This window comes from Notothenia coriiceps, unplaced genomic scaffold (genome assembly GCF_000735185.1).
Source record: "Notothenia coriiceps isolate Sejong01 unplaced genomic scaffold, NC01 NC01_scaffold00019759, whole genome shotgun sequence".
Lineage (NCBI taxonomy): Eukaryota > Metazoa > Chordata > Actinopteri > Perciformes > Nototheniidae > Notothenia > Notothenia coriiceps.
In genome coordinates this window covers 502,692-528,015 of record NW_011352460.1, presented here as the reverse complement: position 1 = coordinate 528,015, position 25,324 = coordinate 502,692, and the positions used below count along the sequence as shown (strand labels likewise).

General features: G+C 39.2%; 2 protein-coding genes across 2 annotated transcripts in view; both read left to right on the top strand.

The window, feature by feature from the left end:
* Positions 1 to 22,262, top strand: pde10a (phosphodiesterase 10A). The gene is made up of 21 exons (XM_010779017.1): positions 1 to 139; positions 5,245 to 5,273; positions 6,389 to 6,509; positions 7,519 to 7,568; positions 7,686 to 7,826; positions 8,312 to 8,467; positions 9,174 to 9,224; positions 10,347 to 10,405; positions 10,957 to 11,008; positions 11,556 to 11,698; positions 12,422 to 12,514; positions 12,699 to 12,885; positions 13,800 to 13,942; positions 14,100 to 14,183; positions 14,265 to 14,415; positions 14,858 to 15,013; positions 15,962 to 16,134; positions 16,272 to 16,383; positions 16,577 to 16,657; positions 17,091 to 17,179; positions 19,965 to 22,262. Exons 1-21 carry the CDS (start codon positions 1 to 3, stop codon positions 20,062 to 20,064), a joined length of 2,310 nt encoding a protein of 769 aa, XP_010777319.1. The 3' UTR covers positions 20,065 to 22,262.
* Positions 22,263 to 23,177: 915 nt separating this feature from the next.
* LOC104952222 (uncharacterized protein C6orf118) overlaps positions 23,178 to 25,324 on the top strand; it is a 4,708-nt gene continuing 2,561 nt past the window's right edge. The window contains exons 1-2 of the mRNA XM_010779011.1: positions 23,178 to 23,276; positions 24,413 to 25,029. Coding sequence (XP_010777313.1) covers positions 24,415 to 25,029 — 615 coding nt within the window. The 5' untranslated portion in view covers positions 23,178 to 23,276; positions 24,413 to 24,414. The remainder of the gene's footprint in view (positions 23,277 to 24,412; positions 25,030 to 25,324) is intronic.

The following is a 25,324-nucleotide window of genomic DNA, read 5'->3' as shown; positions in this document are numbered from 1 at the left end:
ATGGCAGAGAAAAAAGAGTTTGGTTGTGGCAGCTGCCCTTCCTCCATGGAGCCGGTTGATGCAGGACGGCCACAAGGTCGACACATGTTGACCACTGAGTCACTGCGAGCTGCCGTCCTGTGGGAGGCGTATCTGAGGCGTGAGATCAATAAAGCGCCCGTCTAGTATCATGCACATTAGAGCCAGCTGACTGAGGGATTTTCCCCTGCTGAAAGGCCTTAGCCTTGCTGCTGATATGTTCTGGGTGCTCCTCCAAATAATTCCTCACCATGTCTCATCGAACAGTTCAGAGACCTTTGTGCTGATGTGAATTGCAGGCTGTAAATGTTCTTGTCTCTCTTATTCGTCTGCGGTTTGCAGAAATGTTATGAAGCTGAATGATTATGTCATAAATTATTATTAATCAGTATTAATTACTCATCCAAATTACAGTATTTGTTTTTTGCATTAAAAAGCACATGTTCCATACTTTTAAAGTGCAGTATTTATGAAGTCAAATAATGAAATCTCTTTTAGTATTCATCAAGTAAGCACAGATCTTATTTTAAAAACATTTAACATACTGTTAATAATATCTCAGGACCAAGCTTTTTTATAAGAAATGACAGGTTTTTTTACCATGGCAGTAAAGTCTTCTTTACTTTTTTCCTGCATTATCCTGGATATGTCAAATGTGCCTGCTTGAATCCTTGTTGCAGTGTGATGATTTTATTGGTTGAACTCTCACTGAAATCGAAATATGTGAGTGCTGCGTTTTTTTGTTTTTGTCTGCTGCACAAATGTCCTGGATGGAAAAGCTTTATCATGAAATCAATACGTGCAAATTATGAGAGTACAACCAATGTGCCACAACAGGACTCTCTGTACAGTTAAAAACCTTGATATTAACAACAAAACAAATAAGATGCAAAAACTCCTATCAAGTTATGATTTGTTTTTAACTATAGCAACTAAACAGCCTCTCTCTAGCTGCAAACTAAATATAAGTTGTTAAATTACAATTTTAGAAAAGGACTAACATCAGGAAGTGCTGTACAGTTGACCTTATGAAGCCAAATCTGCAAAGCAGCCTCTAAGCATTGAGTCAGGTAGCACATATCCTAAACTAGTACATGTCAGCTTTAAGCTTGACATCCCAAACATTTACTCTGAGGTTGTTCCGGTTCAGGAAGATGTTGAATGGAGTGATGAAGTTACAAGAAGAGGTCTGTTCATCCTCTGCTGCTCTCAGGGGTTACTGGACAGTTTTTAGTGTTTGGTGTTCATTACTCTGTGAGCTGTCAGTATATTCTTGAAGAACATGTTGGCCCTCTCCTCCTGTGTTTCAGGGTTCTTACGCTCATTAAAAACCTGGAAAGGTCATGGAAATTCAAAATGCAAGTTCCAGGCCCTGGAAAAATTATGGAAAACAATATTTTTCCCAAAGTTTTGGAAAAGTCATGGAAATGTAACTAAAGTTGCTTCAAATATAATTTATATTTTAGCTAATTGCCAAAATAGTAATACTATAATGATAATAAATACTGTATCGTATAGTAATGAAACATAAAATGGCATTTAACTGACGAGGTATTTTGCTGATTTGGGTTGCTTTAGCGTGTAGAAGCTAGTAAGCCTACTATTTGATTTGTTTTACTGTAGATAAGCACAACATGTTTCAGACCTTATTTTCCTGTTCCATGTTAAAATAAACAATTTTCAGTGGTACCGCTGAGGAAGAGTAATTTTTTTGGTCATGGAAAATTAGGTAAAGGTCATGGAAAAGTCATTGAAAATCATTGGTGAAAAAGTGTATGAACCCTGGTGTTTACTAAAAGCAATAGCAGATCTTTGAAAATACGGGATGGCATTAGAACAGGCTACAGGTCTCTGTCCCTGTGCTGATGGCTGATCACATCGTATGGTGGTAAAACACACAGACCTGCACTCACACTCATATAACTTCCCTCTGGGCCCCAGGGGAATTTGTATCATTAGAGTAAATCCCCAGACACACACCTGATGACACAAAGATGTTATTGTTGCATAGTTGGACAGGCAAGTTGTCAGCTTTATATATTTGGGGTCTAGTTTATGTGAAAGGTGTCGACTCGACGTCTTCAAAAGGGCCCTCAAGTCCCATCTGTTTGCCAAGGCTTTCGGCCCCTAAATCGATCTGTTGTTTTGCCTGTCTGACTTTTTGTTTTGTTATGTTTGTTTTTTGCCCTATTACTTGTAAAGCGACCTTGGGTCCCTTGAAAGGCGCTATATAAATCCAAGCTATTATTATTATTATTATTCTGTACCAAACGGTACGGTCCACCCATTATCTCTTTAACAAGAGACAAACAATATAGTCTTTTTGTTTTCTAGGAAAACCGGGAATATAAAGCCATGCTGGACCTACACCTGCTGAATGTGTCGTGTGCACACGCTCTACTTGCTTACTTTAAAAAAAGCTGGAACGGGTCCAAGCAGCGACTGGTTTAGCAACACAACAGATATAAAGGACACTCCCTCGTATCACAGGAAGATACTGCATTCTATATTGGGTATCTAGCCTTAAATTGCTAGTTCCTGTTCCTTTTTGCCTCCTAACAATATTTTCAGTGTGTGGATAAAGAGCTCAGTGATCATCATGTGGTTCCACTGGGACTACTTTACATGTAGTTGGATCTGCAACATCCCCAGGCCTGGACAATCAAAAAGGAACTTTGAACATTTGGGGGAAATCGACACACATAGTAGCAAAGGGAATAACACTGAACATTAAAATACTTTTACATAGGACTGAGTCATGTGATTGAATAAATTGCTAAAAGCATTTGTCCAAAATATGATTCCAAATCACACTAAAAACAACGAAATAGAAATTCTTGCAATAGTTCTGCATCAAAATGTTTTTGGTGCCGTGATGGGATCATTCATTTGCATACCATCATGCTATTTTACTGACAACAACTGTATCAGTGTTGCTGGAATCACTCACACTGCAACACTTTACAGTACACTAATGTTAAGTGGGAATTATGTGTTGCTAAAAATCACATCACAGCAGCTTTGATCAGCAAGCAGGGCGTACCGCAATCATCTGACCCAACCAACAATGCCTTAAACGAGCATTCTTTCTAATCACCATCAGTTATGACTCCTGCAGTTTCACAAAATATTCAGAATGTATAGAAGTCTATGAAAACAAGACCCTCCTTCTCATTGATTTGTTACCTCAGCTAACATTTTTAACCTGACTTCATGGTCTCAATCGCTAGTTTCAAGTGTTCTTCAATACAATAGGATGATCATTTTGTTAATTATTGTCCCATGTAAAGTAGAGTAGATGATAAAGTAGGAGATGGCTTGGCTACCTTTTGATTGACAGGTCACTACCACAGGGTTGTTTAATTTGGGTGTTGCTTTTAATTCCGTCTTAGAACTTAACCCTTTCAACAATTGTATTCAGTTAAGTTAATTGTTACATTATAGTCGCCTAGTTTACTTGTACTTAGCTTTATCGTTTGTGTCTTCTCGTTGTTACTTCTGTAAAGAAAAAATGTAGATGCCGACGTCTACATTTCCAAGGGGGAACCGCTTCACCCCAACAAGAACTGAATCTCTTTATCTGAAATCCATTCGACCCGGCATTTTGTTATTTTGTCTGCTTGCATTTGCTTGTATTTGGTTTTTGAATCTGAGAGCTAAGAATTCAGGTCACGGAGGAGGAAAAAAATGTAATGCAGCTCATAGCTTAGAGTTACCCAGGCATGTGCACATGTTGCTAGCAAACACTACAGACGTACTGTTCACACAAAAAAATTACAATCTGATAAAAATACAATTGTGAATTTGTGGTAGATAATGGAATAGTTTTTATTCTCTTATCAAAATCTGTTTTTTTTGCACAGGCCTCTTTCTAAAATGACATTCAACTCAACAGTATATTACTTTACAAACAGGTTTGTAAAAATGTGCTCTCCCAAAGGGGGTTCATGTCCGAATATATTTGGCCTCAACAAGTCATTCAGAAAAGATTCTGTCTCTATTCATCCTTTTTCCAAAGGAGTTTGAAGTCTTTTTCAGCGCAGCTCTGTCCTCTGATTGACGTCATGCCTGGCCAGGGGTTCACTCTAAAATAGCTTTCATGGCTAAGTTAGGAAACTCATAGCATACTGAAAGAATGTTTAAAACAACAAACAATGAAGCCGACTGTAATGTCTTTCCTCACATGTACAAAGAGGTTTGTGTCAAAAGAGAACCAGCTAGAGTCTGCACTCCAGTAGATATTTCTAAAAATGTGCCCGCCCTTTGAGATGGTTTGATCACATGAAAGGTTGCCAAAGAGATCTGAGCTCTCACTGTTCTCATGTGCTGTGGTGACCCCGTGTGTAATGAAGAACTGCTCGTAGCTGTGTGAATAGTTTTATTTTCATCCCAAGTAGCACTCCCAGACTATAGGTCCAGAAACTGTTGTGATTGGCTAAGACTTTTTATTATTATCACATACTCCAGTGTCTACGTCCAAAAGCAATAGTCATATGTCTACTGTCTCTCCAACAGTCTGAAATCACACCAGGAATTTGCACTCTAGGCCACAAGATTCTGCACTTGTCAAGTCAGATTAATACTCCTCTTAATTCTGTTTTAAAACGGAACATCATTTAAGCAAATGTCTCCATGCATCAAAAGTAGATAAAATAAGTATATCTAATTTATACATGATGTATACTTCTGTTTTTAATGCTGCATATTTTTTGCATTTGCTCATTCACCTTTCACCCGACCACTGTTTTTAAGGTGTTGCTTTTTGGCTGCTTTTGCATTTGTGTCAACTCAACCTCTAAACAGCCGGACCAGATTTCTGTGTTGCTTTTCAACTTTTTATGCACAAGGTTATTGTGTATACTGCATACTACATACTGAATCTGTGTGCTGCATAATGCAGACCAAATTAACAATTAAGCATGCCATTACCAGCAGACTGTTCACACTCAAGTAAACTCAAGCAATACGTCCTCCCTGCGTCACATGCACAATGCATGTGTTGCTAATGATAGTAACGACCATGTTCCTATTCCGAGCCAACATTCAATACATCTTACTGAGTATGACTAATGTGTTAGTATGCTGTGTTTGAACACAGCCTTAGTTCATACTCAACCCAAGTCTTTATGTTGTGTCCACTTGTTGATAATGTCAGATCTGATCATAAAATCGAACTTTCTTACGAGTTGTATTTTAAATTGTTTTCTTTCCTCTTTCTTTCTACAGATGACACATCAGCTAAAGCCGTCAGCAGGGTAGGTTTTCTTCTTTATCGTCGTGTGCATATTTATTAAAAAAATGTACATCTTTTATTACCTTATCCCCTTATCTCTAGTTGCAAAGGCCAACCTTATTGACACTATAACTGAAATAATTCCAAATAACACAAAAGTTACGAATTCTAAAATATCTCGTTGTACTTAACTAAAGTGCAGATTAACATTGCTCTTGGAAAACTCTTGTCTTTGTCTTCATGTTCTTTCAGAGCATTGTGATTATAACTTTAATTCATGCATTATTTCAGTATGATGCAGCCCATAGCATTAAGGCTAATGTCGCTAACAGTGGTGCTGTCCAGAAAAGGCCAGTCTCTGTGACTGTTCAGGGCAACATCAAATAGATTAACCAAGAAAATAAGCTGCTGCATTGTTAGCATGTCCTGCGAGTGACTTGGCAGGGATTTATGGGAAAAAGTAGCTCCACTGTGCTGCAAACACGTATGTTCACACCTTTGTCATCCTGACACCCTCACAGCCCTCAGAGGCCTGGTGTCAGCGCCCGCAGCAGGGCCCCTGATCCGGGTAAAGGGACTTCACACACAGAGAAAAAAAAACAAGGGCCAATCGACCCCTCGGTGCGTCATCCATACGTCTGTGCAAACAGGATGTGGGAGGATAGAAGGCTTCCCTTGAGGGAGGCTTTCTAGTACGCCACTCTCCCTGCCGTCCTGCCCTCACCCTCTCTTCAGGCGCAGAAATAGACGGTTCTCTGGCCCGACAAGGCAGGAGGTCTGCCTCTTACATAACCAAACTTTAAAGCTGAGGCTGAGCAGCAGAGCTTGCCGGGACTCTAATCAGAGCAGTGGGGCTCAGGTGGCCTCCTTAGGGACTGCAGGGGGATCCCTTAGCAAGCATGCATCAGTGGAGGGCGGTGTAATGGTGGGGTGGAGGGTAATGTTGTGATGAATGGCTGTGTCTTTGTGAATGGCAGGAAGATGATCCTCTTTCATTCAAAAAAATCTCCCAGTTTGAGTAATAGCTAGCTGCTGCAGTAACAGTACAGATTGCAGCACGTTGATTTTTGGAAACTCAATCTCAGTGTTTATGCAAAACTGTGGAGTTGCAATATCGGTGTGCCTTGTGTCCAGCAGTACCAGGACTCAAATATGCAGGGTGTGGTGTACGAACTCAACAGCTACATGGAGCAGCGCCTGGACACTGGAGGAGACAACAAACTCCTGCTCTATGAGTTGTGCAACATCATCAAAAAAGGTGAAAGAAGACTTGGTTCAGCTTATCAAAGAAAACTCTCAGCTTCACTTCACATCACACTTGCGTCTTTATAATCTCCATATGTTACTGGAATTCAATCAAACATATTTTTGACAAGAATAATTGCTGTGGTTAATAACTCAAGAAGAGCTTTGTCAAATAGTAAATACATTTGTATTAAAAACGCATACATTAAAAATGTGTTTTAATGAATTGTAACTGAATAGTCAAAGTTCTTCTACCCATTCACATTGACAAACCAAGACTCAACCGTTTTAAAAGCTAGACATTTAAATCATATGTTAAAACAATCTGTATACTTTTCTACAAATGCATTCAGTCAGTTGGGTTATTTCAACTCTATTTTCAGCGTTAGAGAACGTTTTCAAAACACTTTATCTTTTATTTGTATTTTTTTCTTTATCATTTTATGTTTACTGAAGGAGTGGGGGTTTGAATACACTGAATTCAAGGTTTCAAAATGACACAAAAGTTCACTTCCTCCAAAACAAAGAAAAAATAAATTCAAAGAAAATGAGCATACATAAAAAAGTTCTTTTTAGGACGTTATCTTTTTCATTCTAACAATGGACATGGTGCATTTCATTTCACTGTTGTCAAAGAGTCAAACCAAAAGATCATTTTCACCCAAACCACACTGCTCATTAACTTCTTGATCATCTGTGTATTCACTGTCGATCCTCCGGTCTCTCGTCTTCCCATTGTATGATAACATGACCTATATATGAGTGTGAAATGGGACTGAAGAGGAGGACTGGGAATGAGATGAACTGGATGGCGTTCAAAGCCCTCTGTCAGAGTGCCCTTGTTGTTATGTGGGACATTGTTAATAGTTTGTTATTAGATTTTAACTGCACTGTTATGTCCTTATTTTCCTCTCGGGTAGACTCACCTCTATTGTTTGATATTTCTATATGAAAGGATGTAACACGAACACACAGCTAATGTTGTCCCTTTTGTGTGACCCATGTGTCTTTTATTTCTACAGCAACAAAAGCTGATGGATTTGCACTTTATTTTTTGGGAGAATGCAACAAAGTAAGTGGAGAGGACATTTGCTAAATACATGTTACAGACTAATTCAGTTCATGTATTTCATTTACTTTACTCGCTATATCTGTTTCCCTCTCTGTTCTTTTCTGTTCTTGTCTATAGAGTTTATGTTTGTTCACTCCAACGGGGACCAAGGATGGCCCTCCAAGCCTCATCCCCTCGGGCCCCATCGCATTTGGGACAACCATCGCCGCTCATGTTGCCAAAACTCACAAAACACTGCTAGTAGAGGACGTCATGGGGGTAAGGCTGTTTTCTTTGCAACCAGTTCAGATTTACTCATAATAGGAATCTAACAAAAATACTGCATCGCTTTGATCTTTGATTAAAAAAAAAAGAATTTGACATTTATTTTTACAAACTTTTATTTGTCATCATTAAAATTATATTAAATGCTAGAATGGCAGAAAAGACTGTTTCAGGTGTGGAGGTTTTCAGATTTTCTCAGTTTTATGTGTCGAGATTGAACACAAAATAAGACATTAACTTGGACTTTGGAAACACAGATGGGCATTTTTCATTACTTACTGACATTTAACAGACTAATCAATCAATCAAGATGATGTTTTTTCAAATCATTAGTTGTTAGTTGCCCTAATTTCAATTCCTACATTTTCTGCTGGGGGGAAATGTAAGTATTTTTGTTCTTCGTCATCTATATCCGTGGATTTCGCAGCTAAACTCCAGTGCACTTCAGGTGAAATAACCTTTATTGATCTGTGTTGCAGGACGAGCGCTTCCCCGACGGCACAGGGCAGGACTCAGGGATCCATGTTCACTCTGTCCTGTGCCTTCCCATCATCACTGCCATCGGGGACCTCATTGCCATCCTGGAGCTGCACCGGCAGTGGGGCCAGGAGCCCTTCAACCTCAGCCACCAGGAGGTCAGTCTGACCCAGACAAAACACAGCAAGAGGGGGAGGCTGGAGCAAGGCTCACAGAACTACAGTTAGCCTGGTATTCACTTTAATCTGGATTAATTAAGATCTCTATTAGATTTGTGGGGTTCAGATGATTGTGGAAAATCTTTACGCTGTGGTTATGTTATACTAGTTGCTAATGACATAAATAACTTAACATACAGGTTGCCAAAGCAAGTTCAGTGAATGAGCTTTGAGGCTTTAAAATCCAAATCTTTCCACAAACCATCTCTTGACAATATTTTGTAAATGACATAATGATTATGAAGTTATTTGTTGTCTCATTTTTCTTTGATTTTATTCAGTTAATTTTTTTGGTGTGACATAAGGTGAACCAAAAAAAATCAGCTTGCAACATTGAAACTCTCCATAGAGCTAAAAATAATTTTCATTATTTATTATAGTTATGTGATAAAAAAAAACATCTGTTAGTGCAGCTTTAATTGTATTTTGCTCAAATTTAAATCCACAATACAAACATGCAGACGCAGCAATGTTACAGGTGTCCGTGTGCCCTGAGTGGCTCTGAATCTGTAGTGCCTGATGTGCGGAACAGATCATTATGTTGTTACAACAGAGGAAATGCGATTAAACCTTGTTATTGTGAAACTTGTGTTAATTGTGATATATATTATTATTTTCTGCAGCTAATCTTCACATTCTTTTCCAGGTTGCAACAGCTAATTTAGCATGGGCAGCAGTTGCCATTCATCAAGTACAGGTGAGTAAGCTGTACTGTAACACATCACTAAAGACTCAGCAAGGGGGAGCCTACCCCGTCCCAAATATTGTGATGATCTTGGATGACTTTGTTTGTTCTGGTTCTGCACTGGGGCATGAAAGGGTGAAATCCACTGTGTACAGGAACTGGGTTGTAACTGGGCCCAGCCCAATCAGCTAAGCCACAGATTCAACAAACAGCTCCCTGTGGGCGTCATTACGCCCGAATGTTCTCATAAGAACAGCACAACACCTCAGTGGAGCCACAGTGGACCTCTGAGCCTGAGCGCTGCGGCACGCTGCAAAACATATAGAGATAACTATGTAGAGATCACTGCCCCTCTTTTTTGGTACGTATTAACTTGTGTGCACAATATACTTTTAATTACATAGATTCACCATAACATTGTAACACTTAACACTTTTTCGGGGGTGCAATATGTTGTTCTCCACTATTGTTTGAATGAAGGTGGATGCCTAGATTCCTGGTAAATAAGATAAATAACTTCCTTTTTTTATGTCTAAAAAATATAGATATTCAATGGTTCATTGTTATGACTTTATGTAGTGTTTCTAACATGTGTATTTTATTAAATTCTCCCAAACCACGTGTATGAGTTCCCAATTATCTGAGCCATATCCTCAGCATTAAGGATATGCAATTGGGCTGAACTGAATAAACCTATAAGGCGTATAACACGCACAGTGAAATATTTTAAATTGTACAAGTCTATGTTTGTTAACCCTCATTTTTTTGTGTCCCATTGTGGTAGCGTATATATTTATACTGGCTGTATTGTACCAGGGTTTATTTTATTGAAAAATGAATGATGTAATGTGGATATTATCCTTTTAGTCAGTTTGTGTTGAAAATAGTTTGTTACGTTTTCTCAAGAGAAACCGGGAACATACTTTCCATATTTTTAAGTGTTTTATAAAAGTGAAGTCAACAAATGTTTCAAAAAGCTCTGTTATTACTCAAACTCCTGAAAACCCACAGCCAAGTGTGTGGACACCAAGTTTGTTTGTTGACAGTACACACATGATGCTGTACTGTATGTGTTCAGTGAACTATGTGTGATATGTCTCAGGGTCATGACCTATTTCTTCTTTGTCTTTCCAGGTGTGCCGAGGCCTCGCCAAACAGACTGAGCTCAATGACTTTCTCCTAGACGTGTCAAAGTAAGAGTTGCTGTTGGGACAGTTTTCCTAACTCTAAATGATTGCTCATAATATACATACTAAAAGTGTATTTACATCAGTGTCATTTTATTCTAAATAAATTAGAATGTACATATTTTTATCATGTCAGGTCAAACGTTAAATAAAACTTTTGGTAACACTTTATTTGGATACCAGATTTCTTATTCGTTGAGATTCAACAATTCAGCTGTTTGGCTGTGTCTGTGTACATTTACTTGAATTATTCACGCAACATGTGTTTTACCAATAAAAAAAAACCTCTAAGAGTATGTTATGTTTGAGAGATAGTTAATCTTCACATATACTATAGTAGTAAATATCTACACACAAAGCAAAACAGTTGAACCTCAAATACTAAGCTTTTGAAATGTTGTAAATACTCAAGATATCCTAATAAAGTATCACCTATTATTTCACACAATAAAAACAAATGACTGCATTTTAGGTTAGCTTTCATGTCTTGAATGTGAACGTCATCAGAGCTTCCCATTTGTCAACATCTCAATGCACCATTTCTTCTTTTCGCACAGAACATACTTTGATAACATTGTGGCAATAGATTCTCTACTTGAACATATTATGGTGAGTGTGATTTCTGCAAGTATGTGTTCATTCACATTGTCTTCAAGGCTACACATCCTGGGAGTGTGTGTTAGGTTTATGTGTGTTAAAAGGAAATAATATACAGTATGATCATAATAATAGGTATACTTCTCCTCAAAATAATAGTTTGTTATTAATATAATAAATACATTGACACACTTAATACATGTTTAGGCTTCGCTTAACATACAATAGGAAAGTGATTATCAGTATTTGGATTTGGATCAGTGTAAAATATGATTTTCCTGTTTTTCTACTAAAACCCACTTCTCTATTTGTATGTATTTTATTGCGTTGTGACTGTGTTGTCAATCCCAGGTCATTCAAGTCATCTGGTTCAAACACTATAATGAACTGGAATTACCTGTATTTATACTGTGTGTTTTTTACATTCTTCACATTTAACTGCTTTATCCCAAGAAAACGTTTAAACTACATTTTTGTTATTTTGCTAGATTAATGTGTTTATTTGTATTCAAACTCTCAGTATTGCTTATAAGGTTCTGTCCCTGGTGTTGTTTTGCAGATATATGCAAAAAACCTGGTGAATGCGGACAGGTGCGCACTCTTCCAGGTAGATCACAACAACAAAGAACTGTACTCCGACCTGTTCGATATCGGGGAGGAGAAAGAAGGAAAACCTGTCTTTCGGAAAACCAAAGAAATTAGGTGTGTGAGACTAACATTACTTCCTTCACTGTGCTAAATTCATTACATTTACAAGTGTCTACCTTTGATTTACATACATCTTAGCTTTTATTGCAAAGTGCTAGTTTATTTTGACATCCACAAGGTGTGTTTCCTGCCCCTAGAAGACATTGTTAACTATAGTGTACAGTAAACAAGTTCCTCTGGTGACAGAAAGCAAAGAAGGAAATGCTTCCACTAACAGAAAGTCAATTTGGGCGGTGGTGGCGAAGTCGATAGGGACTTGGCTTGGCAACTGGAAAGTCACCAGTTCAAGTCCCGGCAAGGCCAAGTGCTACCGAGGTGTTCCTGAGCAGGTGTTCCTGAGCAAGGCACCGTTCCCTACACTGCTCCCCGGGTGCCGTTCAAAATGGCAGCCCACTGCTCCTAACACTAGGATGGGTCAAATGCAGAGAAACAATTTCCCCACGGGGATTAATAAATTATATCAAAAATTGAAATACTGGGTGATAAATCTTATTACTTCAATTAGTTGTGATATCATGACAGTGGAACATGATCACTTTTTACCCCCTGAATAAAAATATCAAAATCTCCACACTTTGTGCTGTAAATTGCATTTCTAAAATCAGGTTTGAACATGGATTTTCATATTATTGATTCCTTATTGATTTTCACTCAGCTACGACAGCCTGGCAGTTCACTAAGCTAACATGTGTCCTCTCCTCTCTGCTCTCTCTCTAGGTTTTCTATAGAGAAGGGAATAGCTGGCCAAGTGGCTCAGACAGGGGAAGTCTTAAATATCCCAGATGCCTATGCAGACCCCCGGTTCAACCGGTAAACTCCAACATACTCTCTTACCAATGTTTTCCATTGTATTTGATTATCAATCGCCCTATTAACTGTCTTGAAGTTGTGCTATAATTTGTCTTGGAAGATTATTTGACGATTTTCTCTCATTCTCACAATCCAACCTCAGTTAAGCGTTGTCCGTCTCATTTTTGTATGCTTCTTTCCACAGAGAGGTGGACCTCAAAACTGGCTACACCACGCGTAACATCCTGTGCATGCCCATCGTGAGTAGGGGGAGCGTTATAGGTGTGGTGCAGATGGTGAACAAGCTAAGCGGAAGTGCCTTCACTCAAACAGATGAGAACAACTTTAAGATATTTGCTGTCTTCTGTGCTCTGGCCTTACACTGTGCAAACGTGAGTAAACTGAACCAGTCTTCAAATGTTAAAATTACTAACTGACTTTCTCCATCAGCAAAACTCCATTCTTTTTTTATCTCTCATCACACGCCTGCTTTATCTTTTGCAGTGTAGGTAGATTATATAATTCCTCATGGCCATGAATACTTGATTCTTATTTTCTGCACCTTTGACGTAGAGGCCTCATCACTGTCCTAAATTCATTCTGTAGCTGGAAGGCTTTTTCTAGCTGTTACTAGGCTGCGGATTTCCCTATTTGTCAGAGAAGTCATTTCATTTTTTCCAAGGTTTTTAAGTGTGCGTTGCTCAATGAAAAAGAATAAAAGCAATTTTTCTGTCTGTGATAATTATCCCTTACATGGAACACACAGACGTTTTACGAATCAGCTCTGGAAGCCTGCGTTTGTGTGGTCTGTCCGTCAAAGCCTCTCCTCTCTGTGAGGGCCTGACTCACCATCATCTCGTGCGACAAACTTACGCAGGAGCAGCGTCACAAAGTTGGTTTAAAAATTGATGAGGCGTGTGTTAATATTTTAAGACAAGCAGTCTGCATCCGTTCGCTGACAGGATTTATGTTTGGCTGTAATTTATGCCTCAAGGCTTGAGGAAACTCGCTTGGGCTGACTCTTGATTTATGCCGATCTGTGGTGGAAGGTGCGCGGCTCAGCGCCTGTACCCGACTGTCTGGGAAGGGGACAGCGATACAAACCAGATGTGGAGACAGTTTTTTTTGTAGACAGATAAAATATAACGCAGGACTGTTGCGGATAACTTAACTCTGTCTGACCCCTTTAAAATCATTTCTAAATAATTCAACAACGACTTATAAAATGTTCTCCTGTTATTTTATAGTGCTGGAGTGTTTAGTTTCTCTCTCGACATTTTAATTCCTGTCCTGTGTGTCTCTGCAGATGTACCACAGGATCCGGCACTCTGAATGCATTTACAGAGTGACCATGGAAAAGCTGTCTTATCACAGCATCTGCACATCAGAAGAATGGAAGACCCTTACCCAGCTTAACCTCCCTACACCTATTTATAAAGAGATTGAAATGTGAGTGCCCCTTCCAGGTCGAATTTTTGGTGATTATCTCGACTGTGAGTGTAGTTGGGTCCGTGCCACTTGTCGGTGAAAGTGGCGATGACAGAGTCCAGAAGTCCCTCTGTGTGCTGTAAATGCTAATTTAAGACTCTCTTCCTCCCTCCTCCAGGTTCCACTTTGACATTAGCCCCTTTGAGGAGATCTGGCCTGCTGTCTTCATCTACATGGTTCATAACTCCTGTGGAAAGACCAGGTAAGGTGTTGTCAGTGTCAGCACCTTCATCAAAGCTTAAGATTAGTTATTGTTGATCCTCCTTTTTCTTTCCGTGTGTAGCTTTGAGCTGGAGAAGCTGTGTCGGTTCACTATGTCGGTGAGGAAGAACTACAGGCGTGTGCCATACCACAACTGGAAGCATGCAGTGACGGTGGCTCACTGTATGTACGCCATCCTGCAGAAAACCTCCGGGATGTTCACAGAGCTCGAGGTTTGTTAACATTTTGGGTCTGGATTTTACTACGGGACAAAACTAAATAAAATCAGTGTCCAGGGTCCTTTTTTCATTGTCCATCTGTATATATAGTGTCTTCCACACTATACCTTTTACATTTACATTTTATTTAATATGCTGTGTCATGCACACTAAATGTAAATAGCTGTATCTAGCTGTAATTGGCTCTTCATAGTGTATATTTGACAGATAGTCGACAGATTATATCCTTCACTTTCAATATGTATATATTTTACTTTTAAGTTCTGTTTTATTCTCTATTTTGAGATGTTTCTATGTTGTGGTTATGTTTGTTTATTTTCGACTCAATGCCTTGTGTTACGACGAAAAAAAATCCCAATTTGGGATTAATAAAGTATATTTGATCTAATGTAATCTTTGAGATTTGTCTTTCTGATCTTCCCACTGTGGTTAACAGAAGAAAGGTTTGTTGATCGCCTGCCTGTGCCATGATCTGGACCACCGAGGGTACAGCAACTCGTACCTGCAGAAGTTTGACCACCCGCTGGCCGCTCTGTACTCCACCTCCACCATGGAGCAGCACCACTTCTCCCAGACCGTCTCCATCCTGCAGGTAGAAAACAGAAGTTTCTGTACAATTAAAGTCAACATTTTTACTAATTCATCATTTTGAATGCTAATATTTATATATAAATATATATATATATATATATATATATGTGCTTTACTTAACATTTCCATTATTTAAGCATTTCAACATGTCAAGACTTGCGGAATGTGGGCAAAAATATTCCGTCACTCTTGCAAAAGAATCGCAGAAAATACAAAATAGCTCAAAAACATTTAGTTTATTTCTGTCGTTTTTCAACTTATACATCTCAAATACACATATTAAAATAATAATAATTTTTAAAAAAATTTGACTCACCTTTAACTTATTACACCACAATAACCGCATTAGATATTTTCATTTTCTTTTTAAACTTATCCAAAAATGATATCCTTTCACAAGCAAATTCCTCTAATGTCATACTGACTCATTATAGTTTTGAACAACTTTGGATAAAGTTTAAAAGCATCTTATTTGTCACATGAATTTTTTACCTCTGGGGGCGAAATGTGTGAGCGTATATCTATTGCCATGTGTGCTCTAATTAAACGGGTAAAATGCTAGTAGTTGTTGTCCTTGATTTGGAAATCTGGGATGTGCTACCCTGAGCCATTTTTCTTTATATGTAATATGTTAGTTAGTATTGGCTCTCTCTTGTAGCAGAAAGCAGGACACCATTATAAGCCAACCAATAAACACTGATAGACACAGTGATAGAGCATTTTCCAATACTTAAATTAACATATATTTCCAAACAAGCAAAGGTTTACATAAGCACACTATTCTAGGTACATGATATGATTTAGTTCAGAGTGCCCTCTTCTGTTCCGTCCAGGATCTGCGTGAACCTGCGATGGCCTGAGATGAATTACAGGCTTCTGTAATCCAGCTGAGCCGAACGCCTCATAAGTGGAGCTTTTGCTTTTTTATTGATCTCTTTGTTTCCCATAGCTGGAAGGGCACAATATTTTCTCCAACCTGAATTCCAGCGAGTACGAGCAGGTGTTGGAGATCATCCGGAAGGCCATCATCGCTACTGACCTCGCCCTGTACTTCAACAACCACCAGCAGCTGTCGGAGCTGATGAACACAAGTGTGCTGGACTTGAAAAACCTCACACACAGGTGAGGTCACAACACAAACACACACCATACATACACAGGTCAGGTCGGGCCTCATAGCATCACACGCGGAATTGCTGCACACAAACGGCACTTTGAGTTTCTCCTCATGGCTATAATGAGGCTTTGCTCCCCTCCAGGGACCGTGTGATTGGTCTGATGATGACAGCATGTGACCTGTGTTCTGTTACCAAGCAGTGGCAAATCACACGACTCACCGCCAACGACATCTATGCTGAGTTCTGGGCTGAGGTACACTGGGATCCTGTTGGAGTTTAAACTGTTTGAGTGTCATTTAGTACCTCCACTTATAACAGTCAGGCGTCTGTTGTCACCAATAAAAGCTGATACCCCTAGGTGTCTTACACTTTGCAGAGTGTCAAATACTGTCGTCTAGTGGTCAGAGGATTCATCACAGTTTCTCTCCTTATTTTTTCCTCCACAGGGAGATGAGATGAAGAAGATTGGGTTGCAGCCGATCCCTATGATGGACAGAGACAAGAAAGATGAAGTTCCTCAAGGCCAAGTAAGACCAGCATTTTTAACCTTTTGTCTCTCACCAGGCTCATTCTCCCAAGACCCCACTCAAAGAGATTCACATTTCTGCATTAGGAAGGTATACAGAATAAAAACAATAGGGAAGCTAGATTTGACTGTAAGCCATTTTAGGAAGTGCTAGAGGCTAATGCTAATGCTAAGGAATGACAAGGTAGGATTGCCAATAGTTGGAAAATGGGGACGTCAGTTTTTGGAATGTTTAAGTAGTATATATAAGTGTGGAAATGTAGGACACCCCAGACATCATACATTTATTTGGACACTTTTTAATGACCAAAGAGATTAAAGACAAGTCAAATAGCATTCCAGAATATTTCTTAAAGTTTTACATATATTTATTTATCGCTTCTATTGTCTATTCTCCTCTGTTGGTTTATTTATTTTCCATCATTATTTTTCAGGTGGGATTCTACAATGCTGTTGCAGTTCCGTGCTACACGACACTATTGTCGCTTTTCCCTCCATCCGGTCCTCTTCTAAGAGCCTGCAAGTACGTTTTCACAGCTGGAGTTTTAAAGTATTAGGAGAAGCTTCCTTCTGCGTTCACTGCTTTGACAGAAAGCCAAGTTTCAAAAAAATGTATCTTCGTGTTAGGTTACAAAAACCAACTGTAAAATTGTTGTTGTGTTGTTTATTTTTGTAGACACAAAACAACAAAAAGTTACTTCACACTATCTTCTTGTGCTGATTGCACATCTCATGCGGCCAATAGAAGCAATGACATCATCTTGACGTGCAAAAAGGGGCGGGACTGGCCTCGTCTGAACAGCAGCAGCTGGCCTGACAAATAAGATTAGGTGTGATCAGGACGAGTGTTTAAACGCGCACATTCCAAGAGTTCCACTCAAAATACAAACAAAACACACATGCTACTGCCCTGATATAAGATTTAAAAACCATGTGATCAGACCTTTTTGAAAACGTATTCAGATAGACAAGTGTCACATAAAAGCATTTTACAAAAATGAAAATACTAAACCCATTATTTTTAAAGAAAAAAAGTAGAATTAAGAAGAGTGTGAAGTAAATGACTCACTTTGCAGCAAAATGGGCTCTAGTTGCTACATTATTACATATTTGATGCAGTAATAATTAAGATGTAATCAAATGCGTGTAGCTGGTCTCAAAAGAGCTTATGTTGTTTGTTTACTGTTTAACAATGCATTGTATTTTATTTTTGTCATTATACGTTTTTTGAAATCTTTATCTGCAAAGAAATAAATAACTTAAGTCATCTCATAAATGTAGGGAAGCAGAAAAGCACATGACTTCCCTCTGTAATGGAGTCACACTCAGTACAGGACTTGAGTAAGCACACGTAGTTGCTTCTTATCACTATGCACTTGTGTGTGTGTGTTTTTACATTTGATAAGACTGTAAGAATGCTTTTTATGTGTCATTTCTGCCTGTTGAACAGGATCATGTGGCACATTTGCCCGCCCCTCCTGGGGTAAGCTCGTTGCTCTTTAAAAGCATTTTGACCTTGATCCCCGGGAATGCAAACAAAGTGAGCGGTGTTATATTTAAGCCCCGACCGTACGTCAGCACCGGGCCCTAGGTGGGCCGTGCAGACCCCGCGCAGACCCCGCGGAACCCGGCTGCTTGTTGTGGTGATCTGACACAGACGTGTAAACTGGCTCAGTGAAGGGATGGCAGCAAAGGGCAGCACTTGATGACATCATAGGGGGAGAGGTTACCTTCATGCTACTACAGATGATCAATGGATTTCATGGTGCTGTAGTGACATGTCTTTTTCATTGTTGCAAAAATAATTACATTTATGAATTGAATACAGTTTTGTTTATTGGAGCTTTTGTATAGCAATGTATTGACATTCATTAAGGATCTCCTCAGAACCATAATTGATATTATCCTGGTATTTTTTTTACTTTATTTTATTGTTAGAAGTGCATATTTCGTTTGGGTTTAAAGGTCTGATTGTCTCTCACAAAATAAGATTCATACTAGTTTTAACATCAGTTGCACACCCTTGTGGCAGCAAAGTGTTTTACTGTTCTGTGCCAACTAACTAGTTCCATCAGAAGAACACTTCATTAATGGCGCATTTCCACTGCAGGGCCTCGCACGCAGGGTTATGTGGGAGCCAATGGGAGCTGAGTTCCCATAAGGAGGGGTCTGAGCTCCCACGGACGCGGTGAAATCCTACATCTGTGGGGGTCGCTAATACATGACCAACAACCATTATTTTAATCACAAATAATGCATGTGTCAATGTAATGCGTATTATTTACGTTAACGAGGTAAATAGGCTAAAAGAAAAACATGTTTTCCAAAAGAACTACACATCTCTTGAATGACAATATGCCTGCACTGCACCTCCAAGGTGCGCAATGCATTATTGCTAAATCTATGCCTGTGATCGTGCTGCGCAAGCCGAGATTATATGTGTGTGTGCGTAGTCAAACCTTTTCATATTTAAGTTTGTAGCAAGTAGAGGGCTGCTGCTGTGTGTGTGCACGCGTTAGTTTTAAAGACCCCAATAGAGCTCAGTTTATAACTCTATTTGTCGCTTCAACGCTTCTGCCCATTCACTTTGAATGGGGTGACGTCATGATTCGCCGAACTGCATTGTGGGAGCAAAGTTTAGCTTCTCTCGCGGTGCTCAAATCATATGCCAGTACAAGCTCTAGCCAATCAAACCGCGTGCTTGTGTCTGGGGCGGGAGATTCATGTGATTGGTTGTTGGTCGAGTTTCAGCCCCCCCCGCCGGCAAGCGACAACGCACGCCGCCCGCAAACACAAAACCCAGAGCCCTAGAGAGAAATCTCTAATTATCTCTCTATGATTCTGACAAAACCAACATCAGCCGTTAGCTGTCAGCCCTCAGAGCTCACAGCTCCTCATATCTGTTCAGAAACTTGACAAAAGTTAAACAAGTACAAACCACAGACTGTCTGTGTCATGGTGAATACAGTCGCTGGTTTATTTATGACAGATAGAAAATAGAAAATAGCTTTATAAATACATGAATCATTTTTGCCTTATTAGGTTGTATTTGTTCATACTGACATGATTTTCTAAATAAAAAATGATTGATTAATGTATAAATAAGAGTGTTGTATTTTTCAACATACTGTGCTTTACTACAATATAAAACATACAAAATGTTGAATAAGAAATATTTTTGGTTGTTTTTTAAATGTAAACCACATACAACAACATCTGCTTGTTTCAGATTCCAAGATAATGAGTTAGTAGCACAGTCCTGATTGTGACAGCATGCAGAGTCTGATGGAAGTGTTTTGTGTTTGCAGGGATAACCTGAGCCAATGGGAGAAGATCTCGCGGGGAGAGGTGGAGGACGTCGTGCCCGAGCGGCCTTGTGATCCAGGCCCTGTCAAGGTGGACAACTGACTACCAAAGGGGTTGCTGGCCCACCAAAGGAATGCAACAAGAATCCTGCCACGGACTTGGTCGTAGGGGGAAAACCCACATCCTGTGTTCGCAGGAGACGGATCAGCTAAAGGCGACCTGACTTTGAAAACACACAGTTACCTCATTGGGTGACGGAGGTGTCAGCACTGACGGTTTCACAGATCCCAGAGACTGACAGACAACCGATGGGGAAGAACTTGGACCCATAACTCTACATCCACTCAGCTTGGGAATTCATTTGGTAGAATGGACTTGTGCCGTTTTGGTAGTTTAATTTTGGCTCCGTTATTTTATGATTTTTATTTTATTTTATATGAGCTGATTCTTTTGTGGTCTTGTATTTGCAGAGGCCTTACTCTGAACCTTTCACAGGCTAGACATATATGAAATCTTGTTGTCGGTTCAGGCTTTTTTTATTTTGATTTGAAATGGTACTGTTTGCCTTCTGTGGTAGGTTTATCGTACGTGCACTACTTCAGCAAGGTATTTCCAGAGACAGGAGGAATGTGTAGAGCAGATGTATGGTTTAATGCCACCTTACTGAGAAGGTGGATGTCAGAATGTTTTTTTGATTACTTTTTGAGCAAAAATCCTTTGCAGTACTTGAATAATAAAGACATACAGCCTATTCTACGTGGAGAAACCCCCCGCAGCGTATTCCGCTAAACGTAGAGGAACTGGGACGAGCAGACTTAGATAATGTGGACACTTGTGGACACAGTCACAAGAGAGTCACAATGTTTCTCCCTGAAGTGGACCCCACAGCACGGCCCCCGGACCCTCCTGGCATTTAGGAACCTGCTGCATAGTCCATCTAACATCTTCTGAATAGCAGGATCTGTCCCCAGGCCAGCAGTAGTAATATTTGCAGGACAAAGAAGATGCACAAATAGCACCAGTCACAGTATAGTAGTGTGCAGGCTTATAATAAAGTAAGCTTGTATACTATTATATTTTTACTGTTATATTTCACGCCACTATCTCCTCATACATTATTTTACACAGCAATCTGGTTTCTCCTCATTAATCAGTAATCATTTCTGCATTCATGAATAAAACATGAGGATACTGCACAAGTTGGTTAGGTGTCCCAGCAGCTTCTAAAGATGTTTTGCAGTGACACAACATGTTGACTTGCTTATGTAATGTCTAGACGGAACCTTGATGTATAGCAACATGGTTAAGGAGTGATGAATAGGAGAATGAGTCACCAAAGACTATGCTGAATCTTTTTGACATAGACGGGTGTCCTTGCTGGGTTAAAAGCTACAGTGTGAAACATTTATGACACTGAACTGTAGTTGCCAGGCAGAGCAGCTCAACAGAAGTCTCACAAATGGTCAGCTTCATGTTTTCCCAAAATGTCAGACCTGTTGGGATAAAGTGCATCATGTGTCTATCTCTAGGATTGCAACACAAGAATGTTTGGTTGACTCTGCAGGTGTGTAACACAGGTTCCCCATGGCCTGTCCAAGAAAATAAATCGTCCTCTCCAGCGCCGTGCAAGGGGGTCCATTTGGACTCTTTCAAAATGAGTTTCCGAGATCTTCCAAAGGACAATATTTCTTGTCTGAAACTGTCATTCCAGTGGACATCGTCCCTCCAAGACTGAAAATAACGTTAAAATAATTTGTTTTTACAACTGGTACTGTGGCCCCCAATGGTGTGAATGTACATTTATGATGAAAGTTTTGTTGATTGCAAAATGGTGGAGGCACGTGGGTCAGTGCGCCATCAGTTTCCATGCTGTGTTCCGTCTCACGTTTCAGAATGGCTTCCAGTAAGCTTCAACCAAGAGCAACAATTAGCATGCACCTAAACTGACCTTTATATATCATTTTGCACACAGGTGTATGCTGTGGGCAATCTAGGAATTAGTTTGTACAGACTGAGATGCTCTGATTGCGCTAAACTGAATGGCGGTGGTGCACTTTCAGACTTAGTTTGTACACTGTGTGTATGTGTGTGTGTTTGCGTTTGAGAAACAATGCTTTTGACCGTCTCTTTTCCACTCCGTCCCCACCTGAGAACATGTTTAAATCCATAACACTGCACTGTCCCTCCTACTTTTCAGCACCAGTTATATACCATTGTCTGCACTATGTTTAGGTTATGATCTTTATCATTTTTATTATTATTGATAATTATAATTATTATTGCTATTATTACTATTGTTATTTTCTTAATTAGAGTTAAATTTTAATTAACTTATATTTTTTATACAAAGCAAAATAATGTTGGCCTTTTTGTTTTGTACAAAGTTCACATTAAGAGAAACAAAACGGTCTTGACATGTTACTGTTACCAAGAATAATTGCGGAATGTTTAAACTGTAAATGTAAGAGCAGTAGCCCAAATGACTTTTAATAAATACCTGAAAAAATACATCTCTTTGTCAGATTAGTCTTTATTTCCTGTGTGAATGACCAGCATGTATTATACTATACTCTTTCATTGATAGCCGCAAAGAAAATGTTATGTGTCAATGCATCATTCGGGATGTGTTTATTATTGATAAACTTCTGGGAGCTTCCTCCATCCTCCACGGAATTATTTTACTCCACTTGCCTAGTCGGCTTGATCTCCAAAAATCTTCTACACTCTCTTTCTGATGTTTGTTGAGAGTTTGCAGGAACAAGAACATATAAAATACCACCTGCCGTTTCTCTACTCGAAATATATTGATTTAAAAGTGAAGCCCAACTTCTTTGATTGGTTAAATTATTTCATGTGTGTCATGAATTGCAAGAAGTAATGTCTTTATTTTAAATAATACGACTAAGCGTTATTTTCAGCATGTAAATCATTTTTAAAAACAGTATCGTAATGACTCATAATCATCCCTCAAATAAATCATAATGCAAGCTAATTCCAAAATATTTAAATTATTTTTCATTAATGCTTGGCTTTGCATACTCATAAACCTAAACTTACTGTGCACAATGTGCCAAATGTAAAATAAATGTCTGTACTGTACAGGTGCATACACTTTAAAACTTCGCCTATCCGCCTCATCATGTGTTAATTAGATCTAGCACGTCAAAACTCATGGGTACGGTTATTATCAAGACAGTGAACGCAACGCAGACATTACGCGCTTAGGTTTCCATGGAGACCGAGCAAAGAACAAACTGCTTGGGCCGTGAGGAAAGTTTACTTTGTGTCGTGACAAAAAGTACAACTAGCTAAAGGTAAGATTAATACTTGTGGTTTCTGCTTCCTTAAAACGTTTTTACTGCCTATAACCTAGATTCTATAATAAAGTAATGTAAAACCAAAACGGGAAGCACTTTGGTCGAATTCGTGCTAGTTTGGCATTCGGTGCCATTTTGGTCCCCAAAACATTATATCAGCATTTGCATTTTAAAGGGCGAATGCTTATTTGTATTATTTTTTTTTTACCATAAAAGAAACAATTTTATATACCCAAGATATTCAAAATTCTAAATAATTACTCAGATTTGAGTAGGCCAAACTGCCATGTCAACTTCCATAACAGATGTAAAAAAAAAAAGAAATCAAACAAATTCAACATTTTGGTCACTGTCGTATAATCCCCTTATTAATATTCCTCACCAAATTTAAATGTGTCTTGTTAATTATTTTGTATTGTTTAAAGTTGTTTCAAAAGTGTGTCCCACGTTTGAATGTTCCCCGTGTTACTCTGATTGAAATCCTCCTGGCTGCGCCCCTTTACTATTCTACTATTGTATGACTCAAGAAGGATTGGGAACATCTTGTACAAGTATCACTCTTCACTCTTCATAAAGAGCTTGACTGTTGCGGTAAAGCATAACGTGTCCACTATGTTATACTTATTTTTAGTGGAAACTGATCATTTTTTGTAAAAATATGATTGTCACAAAGTGCTAGCTTAATTATCAGCACACAGGTAGCAATTGCCAAGTTTAGCATACAATGTCCACCCTGTTACTATTTTTCACAGTAACAGTAATTATTTGAGCTAATGTTCTGAGCTGCACCAAAATATTTTTTTTATACTTCAGCACTATAGCCTACTTAAACTTTTTGTCTATATTTACAGGGCTGAAATGGCACCTAATGCTAGGAAAACCAAATTCATTCATTAAAAAAAAGACATTTTGAGAGCCCTAGGCAGAGTTTTACCAGCATGTCATGTTATTCAAGCTTGTTTCAAACTACTTTCTAGTTTTTTCTAACTACTGTATAGGCAGGTTTTAAATAAATGTATTCAAATTATTTAGGTTTCATCTTTTAAATGGATCATCACAATTATGTTGCATAAAAACATATTTTGTCACCTGGTGTCACTGTCTTTACAACATCTTGTTTTGTGGCTTCGAAGCCATGTCCAGCAGGTGTAAGCCGAGCCCTGGGTGCTTCAGGAGGGACATCCACAGACTGCTGCTGGCGGCTGAAGCTGGTCAGAAGACCGATATCCTGTCCTACTCCTCAGGTCATCTGGGGCCCCGCAGTCTGAACCAGCCTCAGCCTCACAGCGAGACAAAGCAGTCCTTCTGGAAGAGCCTAGACAAACCCCAAAACCCTCTGACACCCCAGCAGACACAGACGAAAACACTTACCTATGTGAAGAAGAAAGAAAAGAAAGAGCGTCTCTCCCAGTTCTCCACTGTCGCTTCTTCAGTAGAGTCTGAAGCCTCAAGGTCAACTCAAGATCAGGCTACTAATGTGTCTCCACATACAGACAAAAGAGAAGATACAAGTCTACCTACAGTTGTTAACTGTTCCTCAAACGTTCTGCCAGTCCACCAAAAAGCCTTCTCCCCAAAAATGTCTAGTTCTTCTACTGATTCGGAGGAGAAACAGCATTCTGATGAGAAAGGCCTGAACAAAAATGGCCAGCTAAAGACACAACAACTGTTCAGAGGGCAAGACATAGCCATGCAGGACCTCTGGGGTGGAATAAATGTTGCTGAAATTCATGAGAGGAAACTACAAAAGGTCAGAACAGTCACAATTTTTGTATTTGCACATTTTGATATGTTCTATGTTAATTTAACGTTAGATGGCAACTCTGAAGCACCCTGTCAAACCTGAATAACATGCACGGGTTCTAACACTCATCTTAACTTGCCAACGTGTGTGTGTGTGTGTGTGTGTGTGTGTGTGTGTGTGTGTGTGTGTGTGTGTGTGTGTGTGTGTGTGTGTGTGTGTGTGTGTGTGTGTGTGTGTGTGTGTGTATGTACTAGTAGTAGTTGTGTGTGTGTGTGTGTGTGTGTCGTGTGTGTGTAGTGTG

Excerpts from the sequence above, each read along its gene's own strand:
- pde10a (XM_010779017.1), top strand. The coding sequence starts at position 1 with ATGGCAGAGAAAAAAGAGTTTGGTTGTGGCAGCTGCCCTTCCTCCATG. Across the intron at positions 10,406-10,956 it reads TTTCTCCTAGACGTGTCAAA|AACATACTTTGATAACATTG; the intron begins GTAAGAGTTGCT and ends CTTTTCGCACAG. Across the intron at positions 16,384-16,576 it reads ATGCTGAGTTCTGGGCTGAG|GGAGATGAGATGAAGAAGAT; the intron begins GTACACTGGGAT and ends TTTCCTCCACAG.